This window comes from Urocampus carinirostris, chromosome 4, assembly GCF_059441175.1.
Source record: "Urocampus carinirostris isolate Australia breed hairy pipefish chromosome 4, RoL_Ucar_1.0, whole genome shotgun sequence".
Lineage (NCBI taxonomy): Eukaryota > Metazoa > Chordata > Actinopteri > Syngnathiformes > Syngnathidae > Urocampus > Urocampus carinirostris.
This window is the reverse complement of record NC_142352.1, coordinates 33,881,169-33,906,481: the sequence shown is the minus strand read 5'-3', so window position 1 is coordinate 33,906,481 and position 25,313 is coordinate 33,881,169. Positions and strand designations below refer to the sequence as shown.

The window sequence follows — 25,313 nt, the reverse complement described above, 5'->3', positions numbered from 1 at the left end:
GTCTATGCTTGAGTGTGTGACTGACAGGCACACTTTTAGCATCTATTGCTGCCCCATGCTGGTTTTGCATTGATATGTTTTTCACAGCGTGTGTCTCGGCTGGTATTATTTTGCCCATTTGTGTCGGGCTGCCGAGAGCTTTCCTGTTTTGTTTGCTCTCGGTTAGCGTTCGTTGGCTGCCCACTGTGTGTTGTTCGGCTGTAGCCGCTTTTCGTTGTTCTAATCGCTTGAGCTTGGCGTTAGCCCCGGTTTTAAAAAGAATAGATTGTCTTTACGGTATTGTCATCAATAGCATGTTGTGACTTATTGTATGCAATGAGATCAGACATGGAACTCCAGGGTAAAACATGTAATAAAGACTTAGAAGAGAAAGAAGAGAAAAACAGTGGTTAGCTCGTGTGCGGCACAGTTCAAGGTCTTGGGAACCTGCTGTGTGGGTTCAAATCCAGCAACCGGACTTCCTGTGCGGAGTTTGTATGTTCTCCTCATGCTTGCGTGGGTTTCCTCCGGGCACTCCGGTTTCCTCCCACATTCAAAAAACATACATTTCAGATGGATTGGCCGGTCCAAATTGTCCCTAGGTGTGAATGAGCGAGCGATTTGTCTGTCCCTGTGTGCCCTGCGATTGGCTGGCAACCAGTTCAGGGTGTCCCCTGCCCACTGCCCGATGATTGCTGGGATGGGCTGCATCACCCCCGCAACCCTACCCTACTGAGGATAAGCGGTGCAGCTGATGAGATGAGATGAGATGAGATTTCTGTACAGTGGTATGTATTGAAGAACGGTAGTCTCCGACATCCCAACCTTTTGTCTTTTCTGACTCCTACAGGTACATTGAGGCACTGCGGTTCAATTTATTCTCGCATGATTTATAGCGCCAGGGAGCGCAATGAACCAAGGTATCGTGATATGTGAATAGATTTATAAGTACTATTGTAATTTAAAATGGTGGGTGCATTAAGATGGAAAAAAAATCTGTGCAAGAAGGGTGCTTGAACGATGTAGGAACGTCAATTTATAGTTAATAGAGTGATTACTGATTTAATTCTTCCAGTTGTGAAACAATTGATAGGCGCCAGGGTCCCGTGTTTTCCCAAACAAAGTTTTTGTGAAGAATCAAAATCAGGCCGTTTGGTGAGTGCAGTTTAGAGGCACCGGTATTTGACATTAAAGGGACAGTATGTAATATTTATCGCCTCCGAGTAGTACAAAAAAATGGTTGGTTGGTTGGTTGGTTGGTCTAGGAGCACCATTTCTTGTGGTGTGTCTTGGGCGAGTACAGCCTGGTGGCGCCCATCCCTCTCCAGGCCAACATTACAGTATAAGCGCATCTTTAAAAAAATGTAGGTACCTGCAAGCGCCACACAAGCAGCTTGACAGAGGCTGCAATAATGATTTAAGCCAGAAGATGGCGTCAACAAGTAAAGAATTTTCTTATTCCGGACAGACCCTTTGCGTATTCTCCAACCCCTTTAAATGATTAAAGAAATGGACATTTAGGGGGGTAGTTACATTTCAGTGACTTCAAAGTGCTACACTGTATAATTTTCGATTCATTAAAGGTGGTGTCCATGACGTAAGAACATTCTATTGTAGACGCCATTGTCTGGCTGAAATCATCATTGCAGCCTCTGCCATGACCTTTAGTTGCATGTGCAGGTATGGTTTCTTTCTCAGAGGCGCTCAAATAAACTACCTTTTCTCATTTTTTTGTGGTGTTGGCATATGGACTGTATTTGCAAGTAAGATAAAAACAGATACGTGCAGTAGAAAAAATATATAAACGTTCATGAAATCAATTTTGCATTGCCAACACATACTTAATAGAGAAAATATCAGATTTTATACTTATTAAAGACAACACAAATAACTCATACCCACCCTTGAAAAACAGTGGTACTCAGCAAGCTGTAGCTCTTTAGCGCCACCCAAAAGATTCCCTTGAGCTTTCTCAGAAATGTTAGGAAATTGAAAAAGGGCAATATATATATATTATGTCATGGTTTTAAGTAGGACAATCATGACACAAACATTCTTTGTTATGTTTTGGTCAGGCGGATTCAAGTGCATACTCACAAGCTGACTGATTAGTGTTTTTGGGGGGTAAAGAGTAAAAACAAAAGGCGCTCCTGCACTTGAGAGAGGGAAGAAAAATGAGAAACAAAAATAACAATCTAGAACACACTTACAGCTAGGATGGGTCAGGAAATCCAGAACAGATTTACAAGTATACTCAAACAGGAGATCAGAAATATAAAAGCCAAACAACCACCTGACAGCTTATGCTGTTGGCATAGTTCTTTAACAGTAAGTTAAAATTTGTCTGCTTGTTGGCACCCTATGGAGGATGGTGGTGTCGTAACGACTTTTAACATTTTAATGCTTTGAAAATATTTTGAATAATAAATGGTTCACTTCGATGCATTAACTTTTTTATTTTAACTTAATAACAGGATTCTATAGGGTTTTTTAAATTTTATTGCAGCTCCACACAATTTTGTTTTGGAGTCCGTTACCCGTGACATAGAGGAAGCTTACATGATTGTCTGCATATTCACCAACACTACTGCTTTTTTATCTTTAATGCCAATCGGTTCGAATAAAAAAAAACTTCTTCAGATTTAAACCACCTCAAAAAAATCCTGATTTGAGACTAGTAGTTTATTCTATAGCTGCATGATGTAAACGCAAAACTGTGTTACTGTGCTTGAATTAACTGTTTTGGTAAAAGTTTGCCCCTTACAGTTTTAAACTAGCGTGTTTTTTTTTTTAATATTCCATAGAAGGATTGTTTCATGCGTAAAAATAGTGCGCTATAAAATCTACCAACTTTTGGTTGTCGAAAGCTTGGCAAGTGCGTGTCTGCCGCTACAGATACCCAAAGCCCCCAAAACCCTGAGAAAGGCACGGCACAGAAAATTATAAGAAAAATGGCGCGTTTTGCTCACTTTGTTTCTCCATAGTTTGTATTTTCTTGTGCTTTGTAACACTCGTTTTCAGTGGCACTACACAACACAGCAACATCTTGAGGTCAAATATTACAGAGCGTTCTTTTCAGGGTTTACATTAACTGCATATAGTGATCTCAAAAGGATTCCTTCAGTGAAATACAAAATTCTCACCTCTGGCTCAGGCCACATGAAACCGGGCGGATGAAGTCAGACGTACGAATGACATCACCCCCCATGTATGTGCTAACAATCACAGAAACAGAATTGAAGGGTGCAGAGGAACACCAGGAAGATCATCTCCCAGACCATCAAAAGAGATGGAAGAACTGAAGTCACTTAAACTGATCAGAAGTCAGTACAAGAAAAGGATATTAAACAGACTTAATGTAAAAACATTTATTGTTGAGGTTATATATTCAGCAGTGCATTTCACCGTTTATTTTTCTGTTTAGTCGGCACCTGTTTGACATATTGTACAAAGAAAATTGCCACAGTAGTTGTGCAGATCTGTGTCTCACACACGATGCATTTGAGATGCCGTTTTACATTTCATATACGTGAGTCACAAATTGTCAACCAAGTCCAACAAAGAAGCTGCACATTAGCTTTCCCCCTGTGTCTTTGCCTCGTGAAAAGAACATACATGGGCATGCAGAAACCCAACATGGCTCTGAAAAATCGTGTGGAAATAATTTTATATTTGATAATAAAAGTAGGAGAAACATTTTAGCAAGATGTCATGCCAGAACATATAATTACAGTAAAAGTGTATTTACAGTTTTCAAGGAGATCATTTGTTGCCTAAATACCTTAAGAAGTCTGCACCTCAGGCACACAACACGTTGGAAATGAACAGTACATTAATGGGAGAACATGTTGAGTATGAAGTGAAAGTATGTGGGGGATACTGGGATAAACCTGAAATCAATCATTAATTTGTTAATCAATGCATTAAAAGTTAACGGCGCTGTCCGGAATTTGTAATTGTTCTGCTGACGCCAACTTCTGGTTTAAATCATCATTGCAACCTCTGTCAAGTTGCTTGTTTGGCGCATGCAAGTATATGCATTTCTTAGAAGCTCTCATACAAATTATTTTTTTGATCCTTTTCGGGGGTTGGGTTTGCGTTTGGACTGTATTTGAAACAGTCATTTTCTTACTTTCACCATTTTCATTCAATAGCAGAAGACTTCAAGCGAAAGCATGATATCACTTACAATCCCAGCCCCCCCTTTCCTCAGAACACCTTAACTAAAAGTAAGATAAAAGAAGATAGGCGCGGTGGGAAAAAATATATTTTTGAACTGATTTGGGCATACTATGTAGGGACAATTTTATACCTATACAACGCATCCCACCTTTAACACTAGAATATTTCGCTGTTTAACATTTTAAAATCCATTTACCATGATTGGATTTTGCCAAATCTTGTAGCATTTTGGTGCCAGGAAATTATGATGGTGAGTTATAGAATTTAGCTTAGAAAAAAAACACTACTTTGCTGCCATATAATGGCAACTAAGACTAGCTGATCCGTGACGGATATTGTGATCTCTTCAGATCATTGACAAACATTTACAATTGCAGAGATTTACTGATAGGGCAGCATCTCCTGCTACTGGTAACCATGAAAACAAGTACTATCAGGTTCATGTGGGGGAGCAAACCCCTACCCCAAAAACGGCCTTAAGAGGGATAGGTGCCACCAGGCTGTACTTGCCCAAGACACACCACAGGAAGTGGTGCACTGACACCCCTGAGTGTTAGGGATACACGAACTGTGAAGATTTGCTTCAACTGTTGCTGTGACAATTTGTTTCGATCCCTGATTATCACTTTTGGTAATCACGATGAGATCATTAGCGTGATCAAAGTTTTCACCAAATCAATTTGTAAATTCAGACTAGTAGTCCTTTGAATTAGCAAGTACCAAGGAAGCAATAAAACAAACAAAATTAGTCAGGCATCACTGTCGAAAGTTAATAACAGCAAAAATTGTTTGATTCCACACAAGTACTCTTGAGGGGGTGCAACGTTGTACTAACCATTTTTTTAGCTATTGTTGCCCCAAAAGGGTAACACAATGATACAAAAAGAACAAAAACAATCATGCACAAGGAATAAGGAATGCTCTTCAACTAAGAACTTGACCATGTCAAACAAAACTTTGTTCGGTATAAATACTTGGTCCAAAATGAAATAAGCAACACGTGTAATGGTCTTTGGCATGGTTAAACATTTGAGTACAAATTTATGGCTTCATCTGCTAAACCTTTTTACTACATAATGACGTTATCCTGCAATTCAACATTAGTTCCAACCCACATGTACTCAGCAGAATCAAGATTTCCCTGCCGTTTCTTTGATTTACTCAACAGAGTTAGTATTTCCACTTGTTACAGAATGTCGAAAAAACAAAAATCAGTTAAAACTAGGGATGTTCGATACCACAAGCTTGCACACCATTACAATATCTTAAGCAGTCATGGATACAGATAATACATGATACCGCAATCCGAACATATTCTTACTAAATATGACATGTAATTAATTGCGATTTATCGTTCATACAATTTTTAGCTCCAAATTGTTAAGTCTAGATAGCTCTTGAAACAGGCTTGGCTCTGGGCAGACCCAATATGTGATATCCGTAGTCGCCCATCCCTAGTTAAAACTAACGTCCAAAAAGAATGTGCAGTGCTCCTTTAAAGGTTTTAGGTGAAGAGCACAAGACCGAAGTGGTTTATTAAGGCTGATTGCAGCACAACGTCATCACTGACTCAAGTAAACATTCTTTGCTCACATGAATCAGTCCACCCGAGTGCTAAGATGTTTTACAAGACAGAACTCATCTCATCTCATCTCATTAGCCGTACCGCTTATCCTCATTAGGGTCGCGGGGGGGCTGGAGCCCATCCCAGCCATCTCCGGGCAGTGGGCAGGGGACACCCTGAACTGGTTGCCAGCCAATCACAGGGCACACAGGGACAGACAACTCATTCGCTCATTCACACCTAGGGACAATTTGGACTGGCCAATCCACCTGAAATGCATGTTTTTGGAATGTGGGAGGAAACCGGAGTGCCCGGAGGAAACCCACGCAAGCACGGGGAGAACATACAAACTCCGCACAGGAAGTCTGGAGCTGGATTTGAACCCACGACAGGTTCCCATGACATGAACTGTGCCGCACAAGCGCTAACCACTGTGCCGCCGTGCTGCCCAAGACAGAACTAATGAAAAACAAATTAAGCGGCGCTACATGTGCCTTCACTTACAGTTGCGACCATTTTTTTTTACATGGTGAAGGTGAGAGACGTGGATTTTTAAGAGCTCTGGAGGGTTGCTTTTCCTTTTGGCCGGCGGTGTTCCTAAGAGGTGCTGGTGTGACCCTGGTGTCCCATGAGGTGATTCTGAATGTTAATAATCCTTTGTACTCTGCTATGTAGCCTTACAGTAAATTTGCATGACAACAGTATAAAGAAAAAAAAGTAAAAGGAAAGATTAGTTTAGGCCAAACGAAAACAGGGAGCAGCTGAAATGGAAAAGACTAAAAACTAGTTTGATTTACACTTTCAATGACAGCATAAAAATAGCAGTTAAAAACATATATAAGGGTAGAAGGGGCATTTCATTCCAGTTATTTATCTTCTTCTCAGATGTACGTTCTTGCGGCACAGTTTGGCACAATATTTGTTCCATACAGTGAGATGAGATTACGGCGTTGGTGGAAATTAAACGTTTCCACATGGCGAGATGAAGCGACACGGTTGGCTGGAAGACGGGTGGAACGCCGCCTTCACTGATCCCCTTCCACTCGTTTCTTGCGGACTGCGGACAAAAAACAAAATTTGAAAATGTCATCATTGCTTCTGCCAAAACTGCATGAGAGGGAAGCTCAATGTCCATGCCAAAATGCAACTTGTTATTGTAAGAACGTGCGAGTCAGCCCGTGGTCAATTTTCACACCCATTCCAGGAGAGTGCATTAGTCCATACAGAATAAGTAACTTAGTTGGCACCAGTGGTGGGCTTTGAAGGCCTTCTCTGTTGGCCTAAAATATCTGAATAATGTGATATATATATATATATATATATATATATATATATATATATATATATATATATATAAATAAATGAGAGCGAGAGCGAGAGCGAGAGCGAGAGAGAGAGAGAGAGAGAGAGAGAGAGAGAGAGAGACAATAAGAGACAGAGACATTTGACGTGGAGGAACTGTTTTTAAAATTGCCTTTCAAGATGACGTACATGTTTTTTGTATTGGGTTTTTAGCTGAGAGGTAAGATCTTAAGCCCGGGTTTGACCGGAGCCTAAAATGTCAATCACTACTTTCAGTTCGGGCCGGGCTTCTCTCCCGCCTTTATTTTTTTATTTCAATGCACCCGTCATTGTTATTTTTTGCTCCGTTTATATAGTCTTGATTAACTAAGATATTGTTACGAAAGACAGGCTTTACATGTCGTATGGGGCCCTTTGCACGCAAACCCCACCAATCCGCGCTGCTGGCTCCCTGATCGGATTGTCTTCAGCGGCCTCCGGGGCTGTCAGACCCAGATAATCCGGCACGCAGCAGGGGCTGGCCCAAATCACCTCTACCTGAGTCTTTACATATAAAATATTAAAGTTTACTTAAAAGAACCGGCTCATGGAGCTGGTTTGGTTGCGAACAACATCACTAATTCAGACTAAAGCTGAAGGCCTAGGTGTGAAATACATGCCCCGCCACTCGTTGTCCCCAATGCTTAATGTAGTGATCCAATGAATATCTTTGTTAACTTGCACTGAGCGCAAACACCACATGCATCAGACCTGTGCTACTGCGGCTCTGACAGCAGAAGGAACTAAAAGAGAGAAGGTCATAGTGCCCAACGGTGAAAAAAACATCCAGTACAATTTATGTCAAAAGTCAAAGAAAATTAAATACGATTATCATATTCCCTTGCATAGCATTTTAATCGTACAACACAGTAGCAATTACGATATACTACAATTTAGTGTTCAGCACGGAATAACGTAAATTTACAATAATAACTGAACCTGGCCAAATATTTTCAGGCCTAACTGTGCATGCGTGCTACGTACCCAGGTCATTGTTCTTGGTGATGGCAGCGGCGGCTCGAGAACGAGGCCCCTGCTTGGTGAAGTGGTAGCCGAATTTCACAATGCTGTGGTTCTCTTCCAACATTTTAGCTATCTCCATCTCCACGTTGGTACCCAGCTGTTGCCTCTGGAATAGACAGCACATGTTAAACTAGTCTTTACATAAGGCAACATCAAAAAGCCTGAAGTTTGGCTAGTTTGAGTTCCTGAGCAGTAACTATGTCAATACTTTTTAATCCAGGCTTTCTTTGTACACAACTGCATTTTTCTTTCCATCAATCCTGACTAGTGTCCTAGTTACTGCTGCTCCACTATATTAACTCCTACAATCAAAATATTCTACTACAAAAAAAATATTAGTCAGGTAATAAAAAGAGAAGGGGATTTTGAATAGGAGTTTGGGGATTTTTAACGATGCTGTATATTAATTTTTCCTTCTTTGAGACAATTTTGTGATTAAGGGCTATATAAATAAATGTGACTTGACTTGACTGAACAACTTCTTGTGGCAAACCAGAAAAGGTCTCACAGCACTCTTGTGCACCGGCAAATGGATTGAGAAAGACAGACCACCCGATCATTTTAAAATTGTGCATGTTTGTGATTAGCCAGCTTGTTTGTTTTGCGTTGCGTGCAAGATCAAGTGCCTCACCTTGTGCTCTGCATATTCGCACTGACTAGCTGAAACTAGCCATTCTGTTTAGTAATTTGATAATAGCAGTGCCCAGGATTGGCACCATCATAAATGTCGAGTCACTTAACAACTTCCTTTATTTTCGAAAGGACAGAAATCCACCACCAACAAGCGAACCTTTATTTCATGAGATTATTCATCACATGCAGTGGATGAGCTTAATTAAAACTGATTGCACAATTATCATTAAAAATATTCAGAGCTGCAAGATTCCTTCCCTACTTATGAAATTCTTCAACAGTTCCTCTGTGTGTACCTGGTTGTCTATCTTGATCTCTTGAAGTGTGTCATTATCTCGCAGCGCATCAATTAGCGATTGGATTCCAGCACCGGTGATGAAGTTGGACTCTAAGTTAAAACTTCGCAGCGACTTGTTCACCCTAAGTGTGTCGCTGAACGCCTGAGAGGGAAAGGTGAAAAACGATTACAACAAAGCGTCTCAATGTTAGGAAATTATAGAGATCAGTGAATCTCACCACTGCAATGGGGTCGTTACTCCGTGTGGCTGCCATGCTTAACTTAGTTACGTGTGTGTTCTTCTCCATGGCTTTGGCAAATTCTTTGAGTGTTGGAACAGGGATATTCTGCATTAAAGAAGTAGAACGAGGGTTGGTTGAAGCTAAAGAGGCCTGTTGATTTTAAATGTGTGTTGCACCTTAATGTTGTTCAAGTTGACCTCTGTCAGGGTGGCATCGTTGCTCTTTATCCGGTTAAGCGTTTCTTCTACATTTGTGGGATTGGGTGGCTCATCAAAGACAGGGTTCATCTTCTCACCTTTGACCACATCTTGGAGAAAACAGAGAAGATGTATATTACCCTCTGTACAAGAGTGAGCATCGGATAAAAGTCACTTTGCATTTAGCACAAGGAGGAGTGAGAAAATAGATTTCAGCTTGCCAGTTGCAGATCAGTAAAAGCTGTTTTTTTGAAGTAGCTTGGTATTACTACTATCAGTACTGCTCCATTAATTGTACTCGCAGTAGGGCTGCAACAAATGGTCCATGTTGTCGACAAAAAATATATAATAGAAATGGTCGATAATGAATTTCATTGCCGATTTTGTCGCTAGGTATGTTTTTCCAACAGAGTGAGACATGAACATACGACAGTAATCTATTTCAACAGGCGCAAATGCGCCAAAGCATTTCTGGCTTGAGCAGTAACAAACATAACTGGCAACGTCAACTAAGTGAGCATTTTAGCCTGGATATAGCGAATAAAAACACTACATGCATAGTGTGCAAAGCAGACCTGATGGAGGTGGATCAGTGTCGGACGAGCATTTAAAAAGCATTACGGACAGTTGAGCGAAACAGAAACTGACTTGCCTCTGTAAAATTCAAGAAACAGTCAAGCCAATACAGTCTTGATAACATGTATCGAACATCTTACATGCGTATATTTCGCTATAAGGGCGCTTGAGCGTTAAACCAAATTGTGCCAGAAAAACATATTGGAAATGAAATGCATGTAGTCCCTAGAACAAATGTCAATAGTTAAAAACATTTGATTTCAAACTGTTGAGAGTTGATAGTAATTTTCTGCAGACTTTGCAGTCGGCCACGACACAAAATGGACAATTCACTGTTTCACTGCTGTTAATGTGCCTCTTCTTGATTTACGGATATAAATATTTACCTGATTTCATCGTTCCTTGTCCTGCCTATAAAAATTTAGTCGACTAGTCAGTTCAATAGTCTGTGACTAGTCGAATATTAAAATAGTCTTTAGTTGCAGACCTTACTCACAGTAGCATTGTTTTGTGTTCTACTTACTGTTATAGCCTTCTTTTGCTCCAGTTCCGTCATACGTCTGACTGCTGGTTACAAGTGTATGAACACCCAAGATCGCTGCAAACAATACAAAGCACATGGAAATGTTATACACTGACACACATGTGACTTCCAATGAAAGTATATCAGATGAACGATTTTAAGAGGATTAAGACCAGTGAAACACAAAGGATGGAGCAATGAATGAGCACTCATTAAGGTTGTTTTTGTTTTGCTGGGCCCTTTGAAATACTAAGAATATGATTCACCTGCAAGATCACAAAGTTCCGTATCAGTGGCACTGGAGAGGGCTTCCTCCAATTCCGGGTCAAGTGTTGTGACATTCTCCTGTCGAATTTCCACTGGTCTCTGTTTAGGAATAAACACTTTGCCTGTAGGAACAAAACAACAGTGTTTCGGGAAAAAAAGCCTTGGAACAATAGACAATAGAATTTACAGATCAGCGTTGTCATCGGATTATTTTTGTCTGGGGAGGAAATCACAGTTACTCCCCCAAAAATTAATTTGGAAGATACTATATTTTTTTACAGTAAAGCAACGATACATTTGATATTGACGGATGAAAGAAAATGGTTACTATGAAATTAAAATGTTGCGGGGTGATTTAGATAAAAACACATTTTTGTGATTAATATTTTTCATAAAGTAAATTACTTTTTTTTTCAATTGTCTTCCTTTTTATTTTATCACATGGGGTAAATCTATTTTATATCAAATATCAATCTGTATGACTTTTCATGTTTGCGTCCATAAAATACATTAAAAGGTATTATAAGGTGCCTTCCAGAATATAAAACTTTGATACCCTCTGCCGCCATTTTGCAGCCTTAGTCATTCCTCAAGTACCAATAAACTAATAATTACATTTAGACTGTATTTGAAATAGGAATTGTCTTACTTTTACCATTCTCTTAATACACTAACAGAAAACCACAAGGACAAGCATTAAATTACCCCCCATCACCCTCCTTTTCCTGCTTCCTAATGTGTTGAAGGTCCCCAAAAGCTCTGCTAAAAGATAAAAGCAGATGGGAGCAGTGAAAAAAAATAGAAAGGCTCTTTGAACCCAGTTGGGCATTTTTAACACATACTTAATTGAGAAAATTGGTAAGACCTAAAAAAATCCCGCCCGACCCCACTCGCAAGTATTAAGACTCGACTCCATCCCAAACCCGACTAAATTAAAGAAATGATCAAAGAGCAAAAGCAAAAACTATATAATAAGAATAACGTTCTCATTTTATGTGCATTGAAACACACAAAAACAACCTGCTTTAAGAAGCGCTGGAACAAGTTCAGGAACTTGCTTTTAAAAATAAAAAAAATAAAAAAATCACTCCCTGCTGTAAAGAGTAATTTAACATAATAAACATACAAGATAGAAAAAATACAAGGTTATCAATTTGAGTGAATAAGAACAAAAATAACGTGTTAAGGCCGCTATTAAAAACTTATAGTAACCAAAGTTAAACATTGTAAAAAAAAAAGCCTATAATAATTACATTTAACTCAAGAAAAAAAAACAAGACACTATCATGTGTAAGTAAAAGGTAATAGTTTAGTGTAATACAAAAATGTCAAACATGAACAAAGGTTACAAATTGTGCAAAATTTAAAGAGTATAAAAGCTTTAACTGTGATGCTTTGCTAATTGATGATTTGCAAACTGTGGCCTCGTTTCCTCGTCTTTATTCCAGTGAAATAAAGGAAATAATTAAAGCCCCAGACAATAATTAAATTTGTCAATTTCAAAAGAAGGATATTATTTACATTGTTTATGTTGTCAGGCAGAAACAAGATTATGTCTACTGAGCAAGGAGTTTACTCACCTGCGTGGATTTAAAAAAAAAAAAAAAAAAAAAAAAAAAAAAAAAAAAAACAATAAGAGCGCAACACAGGATTATAAAAAATAATAAAAATATAAAGCAGAGCCCGGCCCGAACTACTCATTAACATACATTTCAGGCCCGACCTAACCCGAATTTCAGGTCGGGTCGGGTTAAGTTTCGGGTTTAAGATCTCTAATAGAGAATATATTGTGCCTTCAACTTTTTAAGGACGCCTAAAACGACGCATCCACCTTTCACGTTTTTTTAAACGGTTTCATATTTATCGAAAAAACAAATCTAGTGCTTACTTAGTAGGAGACATTTCTCCTGGACAATAATAATGTTGTAGTGAGTATTATACATATTACAAATACACCGTTCCACTGTCAAATGTATGTGTTAATCCATGTATTGTTGCTGTGCAGGTATATTTGACCCTTAAATTGTCTTGCCTCGTCCCTAAAATAATGGCATTAGCTTGACCCATCACAACAAACAAATTCACATTTGTTTGCATTGGCCTTCAACATAAAATCAGCCTAAGTCAAACACAAACAACTGTGTGCTCTCATTTGACAACATTAAAAAAGACATAAGACATTTTTAATAATTCTGTCATGTAATTACCAGGATGTTATAAACTGTATAAAGTAAATTAATTTAATAGGTATGTTTTTAGGATAGACAGTAACAGCAGAATTGATATGACTTATTGGGTTATTGCAATATCAATGAGGAGTCAAAATATGTTATAAAGACCTAACACATTCCAAGTCACAATAATCAGCGGAGTGAAACTAATAGTAACAGTAATGCCATGGTTACCACCATAAGGTAAGAGAGGGGTAAAGGGGAAGGAAGTCGTGAACAATAAGTGAACTGTAATCTTGACTGTGCTGCTGCTTGGTCACAGTCTTTGGAGGCCAGCAGTACATGCATGAAAAAAAACAAGTGCTTACTACTTGACACTCCCTTAAAAGCCAGTCAAGCCAATCACATTGCTCTTACAGGTCCCTGGTGGGGTCCCGGCACTTCCTGGAGCCAACAAAACACAGACGAAAAAAAGGCTCCATCCTGCGCCTGTTCATCTGGAGCAATAGAGATGTGGCTTGTGATCCAAAACTACAATTCCTAGTTTAAAGTACTGGTAATTGAGGATTGCCTTATGAAAATGCCCCCAAAAGGTTATTGTTGTGTTTTCCTCAGAGAAGTAATTTATTTTGCCTTACAAATAAACTTTTAAACATCTGCATTTTGTAATCAGGTAAACGTATCTGGGAATGCGAGATTCAAGAGAAAAGCGCCAGCAAAAATTATTACATTGAGTTTTTAAAAATGCCCCGTTATCCTTTGCATTAGTTTCCAAGGCACTTAAAAAGGATGTTTGTTTAAATTTATCAGCGGGGGGTAAGAGGAAGGGAATCATCGACATTCCACATAATTACCCCAATGATTCCAATTTTCCATGTCGTCACAGAACTTGCACACAATCGCATATGGGATGCATTATGAGTAAAGGGCCAGTTTGGGTTCAGCAGGGATGTCACGATGTTAGCTTCACATTCCCCTCTAATGAAGCTGAGAGAAGGTTTTAAACATTAAAAAAGCCCAGGAATAACTAAGATAGTAACTCTGCAAAGTCAGCGACCGAATAAAGTAAATTTGTTGCTGCCTTGCCACTTCTGCGCAACTGTTTTTCCACTATGTTGCCCTGCAAAACTATCTAAAATCCTGTTTATATGAAGTGTTTTCTGACATTCACTTTGAATAGGAAGTTACGATTTGAGTTACACGAAAGAACTAACGACATAATTTGTATGTTTTTCCCTTTCTTTAAAAGGTCTCTTAGCCAACGGAATTTATCAGAGTAACAATGTGATGGTGTCGTCCAACTAAAAACGTATAGTTTTTTTGTAAACCATTTCTTGAACGGAGATTTGCGGAAGTTATGAAAATTGCAGAACAACAACAGCTTACAAATGGCCTGGAGGGTGCATAATTACCACTCAATTACAGAGGTTAAAAGGGAACAGTCACGTCACAGGTTGAAGGTGATACACCCTCTACTTTCTCATTTGTAGTATTTAGTCATAGTTTTACTTTTAACTCGAATCTCATTTTGAGATCACAATCGACCCTGACATCGTGATTGAAAAAGAGACAGAACCTAACTGTTTTATTGACATGGGAAAAGGTTCTCGCCTTATACATTATCAAATCACAAAGCTTAAAAAAAGGAAATAAAACCGCAACAATATATAATATTATAAACTATAATGATATAAACTATTAATGATTACCATTAAGATTATATAACCTGTCTAAGCTTTGGAGACAGGTTACACTAAATACTTTACTCTTAAATGGTTAAACTAAGTGAGGGCACCACTTTTTTCAGTTGTACAACATACTCAAAAATGCAATTTAGTTGAGCTGCTTCATACCCTTTGAAGGCTTTCTCTGTTGGCACACCTAACACACAATGGTGGAGCTCCCCCGCACTCCCACCATCATGTTGCATAAGAATGGACTAGCATTAGTAATACATTCGAAGACAGTGGCGGAATAATAATTACAGCTGTGTTTCACAACTGCAGGTGCAACTAAAAACTCCACCTACACACACAAGACAAGCTCTCTAGAAACATTAACACTAAAAATAACAGAACAACAATAATCATAGTGAATAAACTAAATAAGACTTTCTTGGTAGTTTGGGAGTCCATTTTTATAGTCGTTTTATGTGCAATTCCTCGGTGCTGTCCACAGTGACAAATGTAATTCTGACTTGCTGGTTTAAGATCAGGTAATTGTGCAATTTTGTAATTGTAATCCTGTGCAGTCCTTTGAGACATTTTTGTGATTAAGGGCTGTATAAATAAATGTGACTTGACTTGACTTGACTTAAATAACGTGTGAGGCTTTTTTTTTTCATGACAATGGCATGTACTTGCCGATGGATTCTGCAGCTAAGCTTCACATACCTTTCTTCTCTCCAGTGTAGGGCACAATGTCTTCTCTGTCCTTGTACTCAATGGCTTCCTTCTCCAGATATTTAAGGAGCCTCTCTCGATCAAACCTTCCCGTGGCCTGTTTTGTAGTCTGGTTCTTCTGACGCAAACCCGCTGGCAGAAGTGCATTCTGGGAGAGATCAAAGACATACAATAAAAGCATGCGGGGTTTATAAAACATCCAGCAAATGTATGAATTCATTTTATTCTTGATCCTCCCCTGGCCCATTTGTCACCGAACTCTGACCTCAGGGTCAATATCCTCCAGGGCCGTCTCCAGCTGCTTTAGCTCATCTGCCGAGAGACTGTTAAGGATCTCATCTTCATCCAGATCCTTGTACTTGTCCAGATCCTTTTTAAAAGGCAATGCCATGATGCTTGCTGTTGCTTGCCTGATCACACTGAAGATCAGATCGCTGCCCCAATGCAACTTCCCTGGTTTGTTGTTCCTCTGCAAAAAAAAAAGCTATGTGAAAACAAGAGAAAACGGCAAAATAATATTTTTGTAAATGGAATGAGTAACTAATACATTTTTGCCATAGAACCAATAATGATTGAGTTATGAATTTTGTTTAGCAAGTCAGTTGGACCATTTGATAAGGTAAACAGACTGTCATATACAATATCAATAATGGAAGACATATGCATTTTTTTTAGTTCTCATGGTAGTATTAGTAGTAGTACAATAAAAAAGGAAAAAATCAGCGAACATAATCAGACTTATGTAAATACGGCCGATGTTGAGCTCATCCTTGTGAAATCAATAGCGTATCACAGCTGCCTGTTGCACATAAAACTCTCAAAATGACGCAACACACACAGCTGGAGACTGTAGCAAAAAGAAGGGGTTATTTAACAACGCACAAAACGTTTCCAATTAACAATGATGCAATTCAACTCTATATCATTACATGCTGAAAAATTGTCAAGAGTGAAAGCATTATGAAAGCATTTATGAATGATTGTCCATCTTGTGAAACTTTGTGAAGAGACTTGAGTTTTCTGTTCAATCTTCCACACCACAGTTGGAACACAACTATATCCTCACAATTTCCAGATTTCACTTAACCCTCATATTGTGTTGTTACCAATAACCGTTGTGAGCGGGTCAATTTTGACCTGGGGTTTATCTCAGTCCTGACCACCAAAATGAAAGAAGTATTGCACAACATAGTTAATACAACACCCTAACAAGCATTATCTGCACCCATAACCATTTAGTCCCATTGTAATTTGATTTTATGGCTCCTGACACACATCAGTTTTTACCTTTTGTAACCTTAAAACGGGTCAATGGAGACCCTAACACAACATAATGGTTAAATGCTCCGTTGTGGAGTTAATCGTAATCCTGCTTTAAAAGTAAGAAGACATCCTAAATAGTTCTTAACCTTTCTAGGGGATTCAATGCAATAAAAAGGTGATCATTTAGAAAGTCCTACCTATCTCTAGAGTACATAACACATACCTTTCAAATTAAATAATTTAACAATGTATTGTGGCAGCAAGGGAAACATTTTTTAGGTTAAGGAATAGATGTTTTAGCCAGTTCTGGCAGTTTTTCAGAGCTACTCAAGTCGGTGATTTCCTAAAAAGATTTCTATTGAAACACGACAAATAATTAGAAAAACCAGTAGGTGTGATGGGAGGGGTATTTAAAAGTCCAAGCGTCATCAGATAACTAAAATCTCAAAGCTGATTGCTTTTATAGACAGCAGAAATACCACTCAGATGACATCGAGTCAAATGTGGAGAACACGTATGTAAAGTGCTCAGTACATAAATGATTTTTCAACGGGTTAGAGTGAATTGGATATCATATTAATTAGCAACTAAATGATAATCAAATAGTTAAAACACTATTTCTTGCTTAAACGTTAATTGATTTATCAATCATTTTTAAATACCCTTTGAATTGATTCTCAGAATTTTAACTTCTCAAAATGACATATTTGCAGATTTTTAAATACAGTATATTTTACATCGGGAGACCAATCATCTTCGTCCTAAATTGGAACCAAACGTCTATAATTTTGGTAGCAAATTGTGTTGGTCACAATCGTGTGCGATTAATGTTTTGTTTTTTAATCAAAATTCATCAATATTGGTCTCAATATTGGTTTTTATTTACCTTACATGTTAAGAAATGGGTGGATTGTACCATTTGCGATGTCCTAGGGTCCGGAGAAATTACAAAGATTTTTTTTCTCTTCATATTAATCATGTTTTGTCACTGCATGCACATTTTGGTGTTCTTTGCATCTTAAATTTAATTCTACATATTCCCAAAAAGTGAAAGTAACACAAAAATGACAGTGCTTAAGTAATCTGTAATATGCATACTGACAAAACAAGCAACATTGAAAGAAATTGGGTTCCAAAGTTAAAAAGAGCTGCTGGTTCTTGAGCTTGAATATAACTGTAATATTCGAGTGAAACGTATACCATTACAGTAAATGTTGTTGACAAATAATTTTTGACCAAAAAATTTACATTATAGTTGCAAGACGTAATGACAGCATATGGCCAGGATTTGGAGAAAGTGTTCGCTAAAGCATCCAGGATAAGCATAAGTCACACATATATAATGCTCTTATGAGCCCAAAATAAAGCAGTTTACACCATCAGCCTCATTTTTCAGTCAGCATTAGAATGGAAAAAAAAAAACATTACCACATCCAGACAGCGATACAGGTTGAAGGGTAAAGACACGGACGGTTTCAAGAGTATCCATTAGGCCAATCTGATTAATTCCATTCTCATATCTACTAATCCTTCAACACAAACACATGACAGTAAGCCAATAATGCTGCAAAACCGTCTACACAGCTCACCTTGTCACCTTGGCCGTCCTGCCACTGTGCACACACTTACTAATAAACAAATTACCAACCTTCTTATCAGAAGAGAACTAAGCAGAACCAAACGTACGTAAATATGGGTGTTTACCATTTACATAAACGAACAAACTTTAGCAAAATATAAGGAAACCTTCAGTGGGACACAAATCCCACTAGATGGACACAAAGTCCTTTATTCTCTCTATGGTTGACCATACTTAGAATTAGCCAGCTTCCTCATCCCAAACATCACTATTTTAGCCACAGAATTTCTCCAGATTGTTCTTTTTACATATGGTGTAGTGATGATGGCAGATTCTCTGCATTTGTTCAGTCGAGCTACCAAATATAGAAGCAAAATATGACCTATCCAAAACATTGATCGCTAAATACGATAAATTAACATGATCGTTTTTTTTTATTCTAACTTACCATTAACAAGGCAGGAAATGGTCTTCCTGAAAATAGCACACAAGATTGCATGCTCCCCCGTTCAAGCTGCGCACTTTGGACACACACTACATTATTATTATTGCACCATGTTTACTGCATTAAGAAAAGCTTTCACTGAGCTCCCTGTTATTTAACTTGGAAAGTACTGCATAATACATCATGAGAATTATACCAGCTCTACAGGAAATACAACTCTACAAACCAGTTGTTTGATATAATAAAAATTGTAAATACATTTGGAATGACCTGGCCTCAAGGTAGGAGATTTTGGGAACAGAACAACAATTTGGGGACAGAGGAGCATATAAAACACACACCTAAGACTAAAAATGTGGGTGCATCTGTTTCTCAACACACCAAACTAATGTTCTGACTCCTACATCAACCGCCTTGACCTGCCTTTTAAAGCAGTACATATTTAACCCTCGGCATACGTTTCTTTTGTGACACAATGCATGTCAGTTTACACTATTTGGACGTGAACATAAAAGTGTGACAACTTTTGCCATTTAGAAATATTTTTTACATCCAACCACTCAAAATGTTCAGTGGCCTCAGACCCATCCATACACGTGTAGTTTTTAACTTTATTTAAATTACCCCTCAAATCCAAGTCACCGCCACTTTGACCTGGTTGGTGGTGCAGGTATCTTAAAAACAAGGACTAACAGGCTCAGAGACAGTTTCTTCTCCGAGACCATCAACACCCTAAACATGTTCACAAGACTGAAAATGTTTATATTTTGCCTATGTATAGAAAAGTTGGTATTCCTGTCTTATTCAATGACTTATTTAGAAATTATCTTACTGCTAAATGTTATTGCATTACTTTTCATTTGTCTATTGTTCTGGTGCATTAACCACTTAGGCCATACTCCAAGCACAACATTGTAAAAATATTTTTGACTTTTTATCCTGACGATAACAAGTCTCTATTAAGAGTTTATACTGCAGTACCATGTACAGTCGCTCGTAAACAATGTTCACTACGCTGTTATCGATGACTATTATTACGACTATTCGAATTCCAAATGGTGTAAGAATGGCAGTTGAAGATGTTAAAATGTTTCAATGGTACTGGGTTGCCTTTATGATTATTAAGGATGGCCATGTTTTGAATGTAAAAAACAGACAGTGGTATCATTACAAATGCACAAAAATATCTATTTTTTCCCAAACGTATTATAATTATAATTTTTTTTACAGGGTGGGGGTGGGCGGTTTGAAGGATAATTTAATAGACAGCTTGAATTTCTGTCCAAAAGATGATGAGGACAATATTTTGGCCTTTTCTTTGCTGATATTTTAATAACAATATTTTACTGTATTATGTACAGTGGTGCAGTGACAGACGCAATAACTCGTGCTCATATTCAACCTGTAATTGCTTTGTGTCTTAGAATTTAGTATTTGTTCAGATTCAATCAATTTTTTTTAAAAGCCGTGCAATTGTACTTAACGTTAGGATCATTCATAAATGTTCTCAACGTAGCGTTGCTGTGGTGCTAAAGCCAATCCCATGTGACATTGGGAAGTAGGCAAGGAACACACTGGACAGATTGCCAGCCAATCACCGGGCACACATAGACACACGACCAATCACACACTAGGGACAATTTGGAGTAACAAATCAACCTGCCATGCATGTTTTTTGAAATGTGGGGGCTAACCGGAAAGAAAACCCACTTAGGCACGGGGAGTACATGCAAACTCCACACAGGGAGGCTGGTGCCTGAAATCAATCCCAGAACTTGTTAACTGTGGAGCGGATGTGCTAACCAGTCATCTACTGTGCAGTTCATTAACATTATTTATTATCTTAACTTAGTTTTATTTAACTGGGTTACAGTCTACATGACATTTTTGATCAGGTTACTTTCTCCAAATGCAATCAAAGCCTATTTGCAGAGCCCGCTTGTCTGCAATACAACATGACATAGGATGGGTGTGGTGAAGGTAGGTTTTCACAACAAATGTCATGCAAGCATGCACACTCCATGCCGGTACAAACAACAGACCTTTTACATAGCCTGTAAGACGATCCGCTAGAAGAAAGCTCACTTTCCCTGAGAAACCTTGCACCAAAACATACGAGCCACACCCAGCATTATCCATCCACACAAGACATCCTACACCCAAAGTAAAAACAGACGCAGAGTGTGACCAGAACATTTCATGGATTTAATAACTGGTCTCTATGATCTTGGAGCTCATTATTGAAGTGGTATTACACTTAGCGCTTTTGTGATCCTGATGATGGGAGTCGCCTCGACCGTGAAAACTATCCTAGAACTGACGTATCTAAGCGTGCCTAAAACTAAAACATGACCAAGTGATTGTAGAGGGCTACTAAATATGACACCAGCGCAACTGGATTATGAAGGATTACCAGAATAACTGGTTGTTTGTGCATGCTTAACAACAACACGCCAATCGACTGACAACCTGTAAATGGCATTGCTCTGTGGGAAAGTTTACGCAAATGTCACTGTAGCAAATAAGATTTTTCATTCATCCCATGCGTTAAAATTGTCATGATCGGTCTATGAGAATTCTACTATCGGAGGGAAATGCATTGTCACGTAGGAATAAGCAAATCTGTAAACATGATGAATAGTGAAAATCAACTCAAACTTAGCACCTGATACGAAACAGCCTAACAAGCAGCTAGCAAGCTAACATTCTCTCCACACTGCTAATGGTTGAAGCTAGCTCATCAAGCTCGAGGGCATTCATTACAGGGGTAGTTTCTGTAAGACCCAAATTAATATGTACGTCTTTGGAAGGCAAATTTCTCGCAAGTCTTACCCGAAATTACTGAAAAGAAGGAAAGCAACAAGCAGACTTCCTTGTGGGAACAGCTTCTTCGGCGTTTGACTTCTAAACTCAACCGAGGGTGTAGTGCTGTGTCGTTTGCGAACGAAGTGGCTTTACAATTCGGCTCTCTGAAATGAACGGCGGGAGTCGGCTCTCCGCAAACAGTTATGATCAAAAGTTTACATGCACTTGTAAAGAACATAATGTCATTGGTCTCTTGAGTTTCCAGTTATTTCTACAACTTTAATTTTTCTCTGAGAGAGTGATTAGAACAGATAGTACTTCTTCACAAAAAACATTCATAAGGTTTAGTTCTTTTATGACTTTATTATACCCCATGAAACACCGCTACTGCTGCTTGTTAACACCCAAGAAAGGGTAAAGGAGTTTAGATATGACCATCTTTCACACTAGGTAGGTTACCCAAGATGTGAAAAATGCCCCATAAAAGCTTACTCTGCACTTGTTTTTGATGACTCAGTATTTTTTCCCAGAAAGACATTTGACTCTCCCAGGGCAGTACAACATTGAATATCAACACCATCTTTTACAGGCGTCAGGTAGGTTACCACATATGTGAAAACTGCCCAAAAAAAAGATGACTCTGCATTTTTGGTTATGTTGACTCAGCAGCTTTCCCAGAATACCATTCTAATCTTCCAGGACAGAACAACATTTAATTTCAACGCAACGTCTTGTCACAGTTAGGTGGGCTGACCTAAATGTGAAAAATACCCAAAAAGTCGACTGATCACTTTTGGTTTTAATTACTCAGCATTTTTCCAGAAATAAATTTCACTCTCCCAAGCCAGAATGACATTGAATATCAACACCATCTTTTACAAGCAGTCGGGTAAGTTACCCCTATTCACCCTGTGTTGTCCCAGTCTGATGCTGAGATTACAATAAATGTGTTTGTTACCTTTCTTCTCAATTATTGTAATTTCTGGGTCAAAAATATACATAGAGTAAAACAAATTAGCATTTTTTTGTGAAGTGGAAAGTTGTCAGTGAAATGAGCTTCATAGCATGGCCCACAAACGCTACAATGAAAGTCAAAGGAGCTCAGCATGGATCTGAAAAAGCAAATCATTGACTTGAACAAGTCAGGAGCGTCACTTGGAGCCATTTCAAAGCAGCTGCAGGTCCCAAGAGCAACAGTGCAAACAATTGTAAGTATAAAGTGCATGGCACTGTTTTGTCGCTGCCACGGTCAGAAAGAAAATGCAAGCTATCACGTGCTGCTGAGAGAAAAATGGTCAGGAGGGAGAAGATTCATCTGAGAATCACCAAAAAGCAGATCTGCCAAGAACTAGAAGCTGCTGGAACACAGGTGTCAGTGTCCACAGCCAAGCGTGTTGTGTCTCTCCATGGACTGAGAGGCTGCCGTGCAAGAAGGAAGCCCTTGCTCCAAAAGCGGCACTTTAAGGCTCGACCGAAGTTTGCTGCTGATCACATGGACAAAGACCTTCTGGAGGAAACTTCTGTGGTCAGACCTAACAAAAATCGAGCAATTTGGCAATAATGCCCAGCAATATGTTTGGAGGAGAAAAGGTGAGGCCTTCAACCCAAAGTACACCATGCCTAATGTCAAGCACTGTGGTGGTAGAATTCTGTTGTAGGGCTGTTTGCTGCCAATGGAACTGGTGCTTTACAGAGAGTAAATGGGATAATAAAGGAGAATTACCTTCAAATTCTTCAAGATAACCTAAAGTCATCAGCCCGAAGATTGGGTCTTGGGCGCAGTTGGGTGTTCCAACATGACAATGACACCAAACACACATCAAACGTGGTAAATGAATGGCTAAATCAGGCTAGAATTAAGGTTTTAGAATGGCCTTCCCAAAGTCCTGACTTAAACCCCATTGAGAACCTGGGACAAAGGTGAAGAAATAAGTCCATGTCAGAAAGCCAAATAATTTAACTGAACTGCACTAATTCTGTCTATAGGAGAGGTCGAAAGTTCAACCAAAAGCTTGTGGATGGCTACCAAAAGCGCCCAATTGAAGTGAAAATGGCCAAGGGACATGTTACCAAATATTCAATCATAATTCACTCAAAAATTGACTCATAATTGAATTATGTCTATCATAATTTCAATTACTAACATAGAGAGACTCTTATAGATGACAAGAGTGGGTAGGAAATTTAAAACTACGATGACACCACCCCCTTTTTAAAACCTAAATGAGGGCAAGAAAAAAACTTAAAAACCTCAGCATGAGGAGAATTAAGAAAAGGCTGCAAAGAATGTTGCACGGGCATCAGCAGACAATATACAGACATCATCAACATGAAATGTAGGTAATAACAGAGGGTCTAGTAGATAGGTTCCTGAGGTCAGCAAAGTTCATAATCTATGGAATATAAGTGTGTTTTAGGCTTAGATTTAAACACTTTCAGTGAGGTTGCAGATCGGATCTCAGAGGGCAGAGCGTTCCACAGCGCAGGGGCCAAATAGCGAATGCTCCTGAATCTGCGGACTTATTCTTGGCCATAAATCCGAAGTCTCCAAGCAGGAACGCAAGGGGAAGATAAATCTGAAACATATGATTTGATATGATATTGATATGATAATATAAGATTTTACCAACTGCAGGCTTTTGATGCTAGACTTCAGGAAATCGTAGAGAAGTACATAACAGTAATCGAGAGGGAAGGTAACAAACGCATTTATTATAATCTCAGCATTAGACTGAGACAACATAGGGTGAATAGGGGTAACCTACCTGACTGCTTGTAAAAGATGGTTGATATTCAATGTCGTTTTGGCTTGGGAGAGAGAAGTTTATTTCTGGAAAAAAATACTGAGTCAGCAAAACCAAAAGTGATCAGTTGACTTTTTGGGCATTTTTCTCATTTAGGTCACCCTCCTTACTGTCTGCAAGACAATGCTTTGAAATTGAATGTTGTTCTGTCCTGGGAGAGTAGAAGGACGTTCCGGGAAAGCTGCTGGGTCACCAAAACAAAAAATCAGCTTTTTTGGCAGTTTTCACATATGTGGTAACCTACCTGACTGCCCGTAAACGATGGTGTGCTATTCAATGTTGTTATCCCCTGGGAGAGTAGTGTCTTTCTGGAGAAAAGAATACTGATTCTTTGGGAAAAAAAGTGCAGTGTAAGCTTTTTGGGGGGCATTTTTCACATCTAGGGTAACCTACCTAGTGTAAAAGATGGTCATATCCAAACTCCTTTACCCTTTTTTGGGTGTTAACAAGAAAATGTTGAAGTGTACTTTGGCAAGACACAGCCCCTGATAAGCAGCTGATTCTGACAGAACAACAGATGGACTTTCTCAAGGTTTCTTCATTTTACCTCTTCCTGTGGTTGAGTCGTTCTTTGTCCTCGTCTCATGTAGGTTTGGATTAAGGGGTGATATAATAGTTGTCTGTGCAATCCTTTGAGACTTTTGGTGATTAAGGGCAATACAAATAAACACGAGTTGAGTTGACACACAAAGAAACAGACAACCAAACTAACGGATGAATAAACTTAGATCCCAAACGAAGACATTATCACCAGCCTCGCCTAGCTTGCTTAAGATAAAAAATATTATCCTGTTAATCAAGGCAACATGATCATTTCAAATAAAAAAAACATGACGCTGGTGCTAGGAATTAGTTTTCAAACATTTTCGACAGGTATTGTGAATAAAGATTTGTTTTTAATGAAAAAAAATCTTGCCTTTGCAAAGAAAAGGTTGATAAACACTGAATTAAGTTACCGTACATGCACGCATGTAATTACGTTTTACCGCACTCTGGTGGTGATTTCGAAGGAATGGCATCTCCTACCTGACCCGGAAATT

General features: G+C 38.7%; 1 protein-coding gene across 3 annotated transcripts; it reads right to left on the bottom strand.

Moving 5' to 3' along the window:
* Positions 1-3,332: 3,332 nt before the first annotated feature.
* Positions 3,333-21,627, bottom strand: tmod2 (tropomodulin 2). Of its 3 annotated transcripts, none has more exons than XM_088334287.1 (10): positions 21,497-21,627; positions 15,643-15,846; positions 15,369-15,525; positions 10,804-10,926; positions 10,538-10,612; positions 9,418-9,548; positions 9,239-9,346; positions 9,019-9,162; positions 8,051-8,195; positions 3,333-6,782 (listed from the first exon to the last, which is right to left on the bottom strand). In XM_088334287.1, exons 2-10 carry the CDS (start codon positions 15,766-15,768, stop codon positions 6,751-6,753), a joined length of 1,041 nt encoding a protein of 346 aa, XP_088190413.1. In that variant the 5' UTR covers positions 15,769-15,846; positions 21,497-21,627; the 3' UTR covers positions 3,333-6,750. The 3 variants fall into 3 exon arrangements, with proteins under 3 accessions (XP_088190413.1, XP_088190415.1, XP_088190414.1); XM_088334289.1 differs by lacking the exon at positions 21,497-21,627 and adding an exon at positions 20,707-20,822; XM_088334288.1 differs by lacking the exon at positions 21,497-21,627 and adding an exon at positions 18,069-18,121.
* Between the last annotated feature and the right edge of the window lie 3,686 nt (positions 21,628-25,313).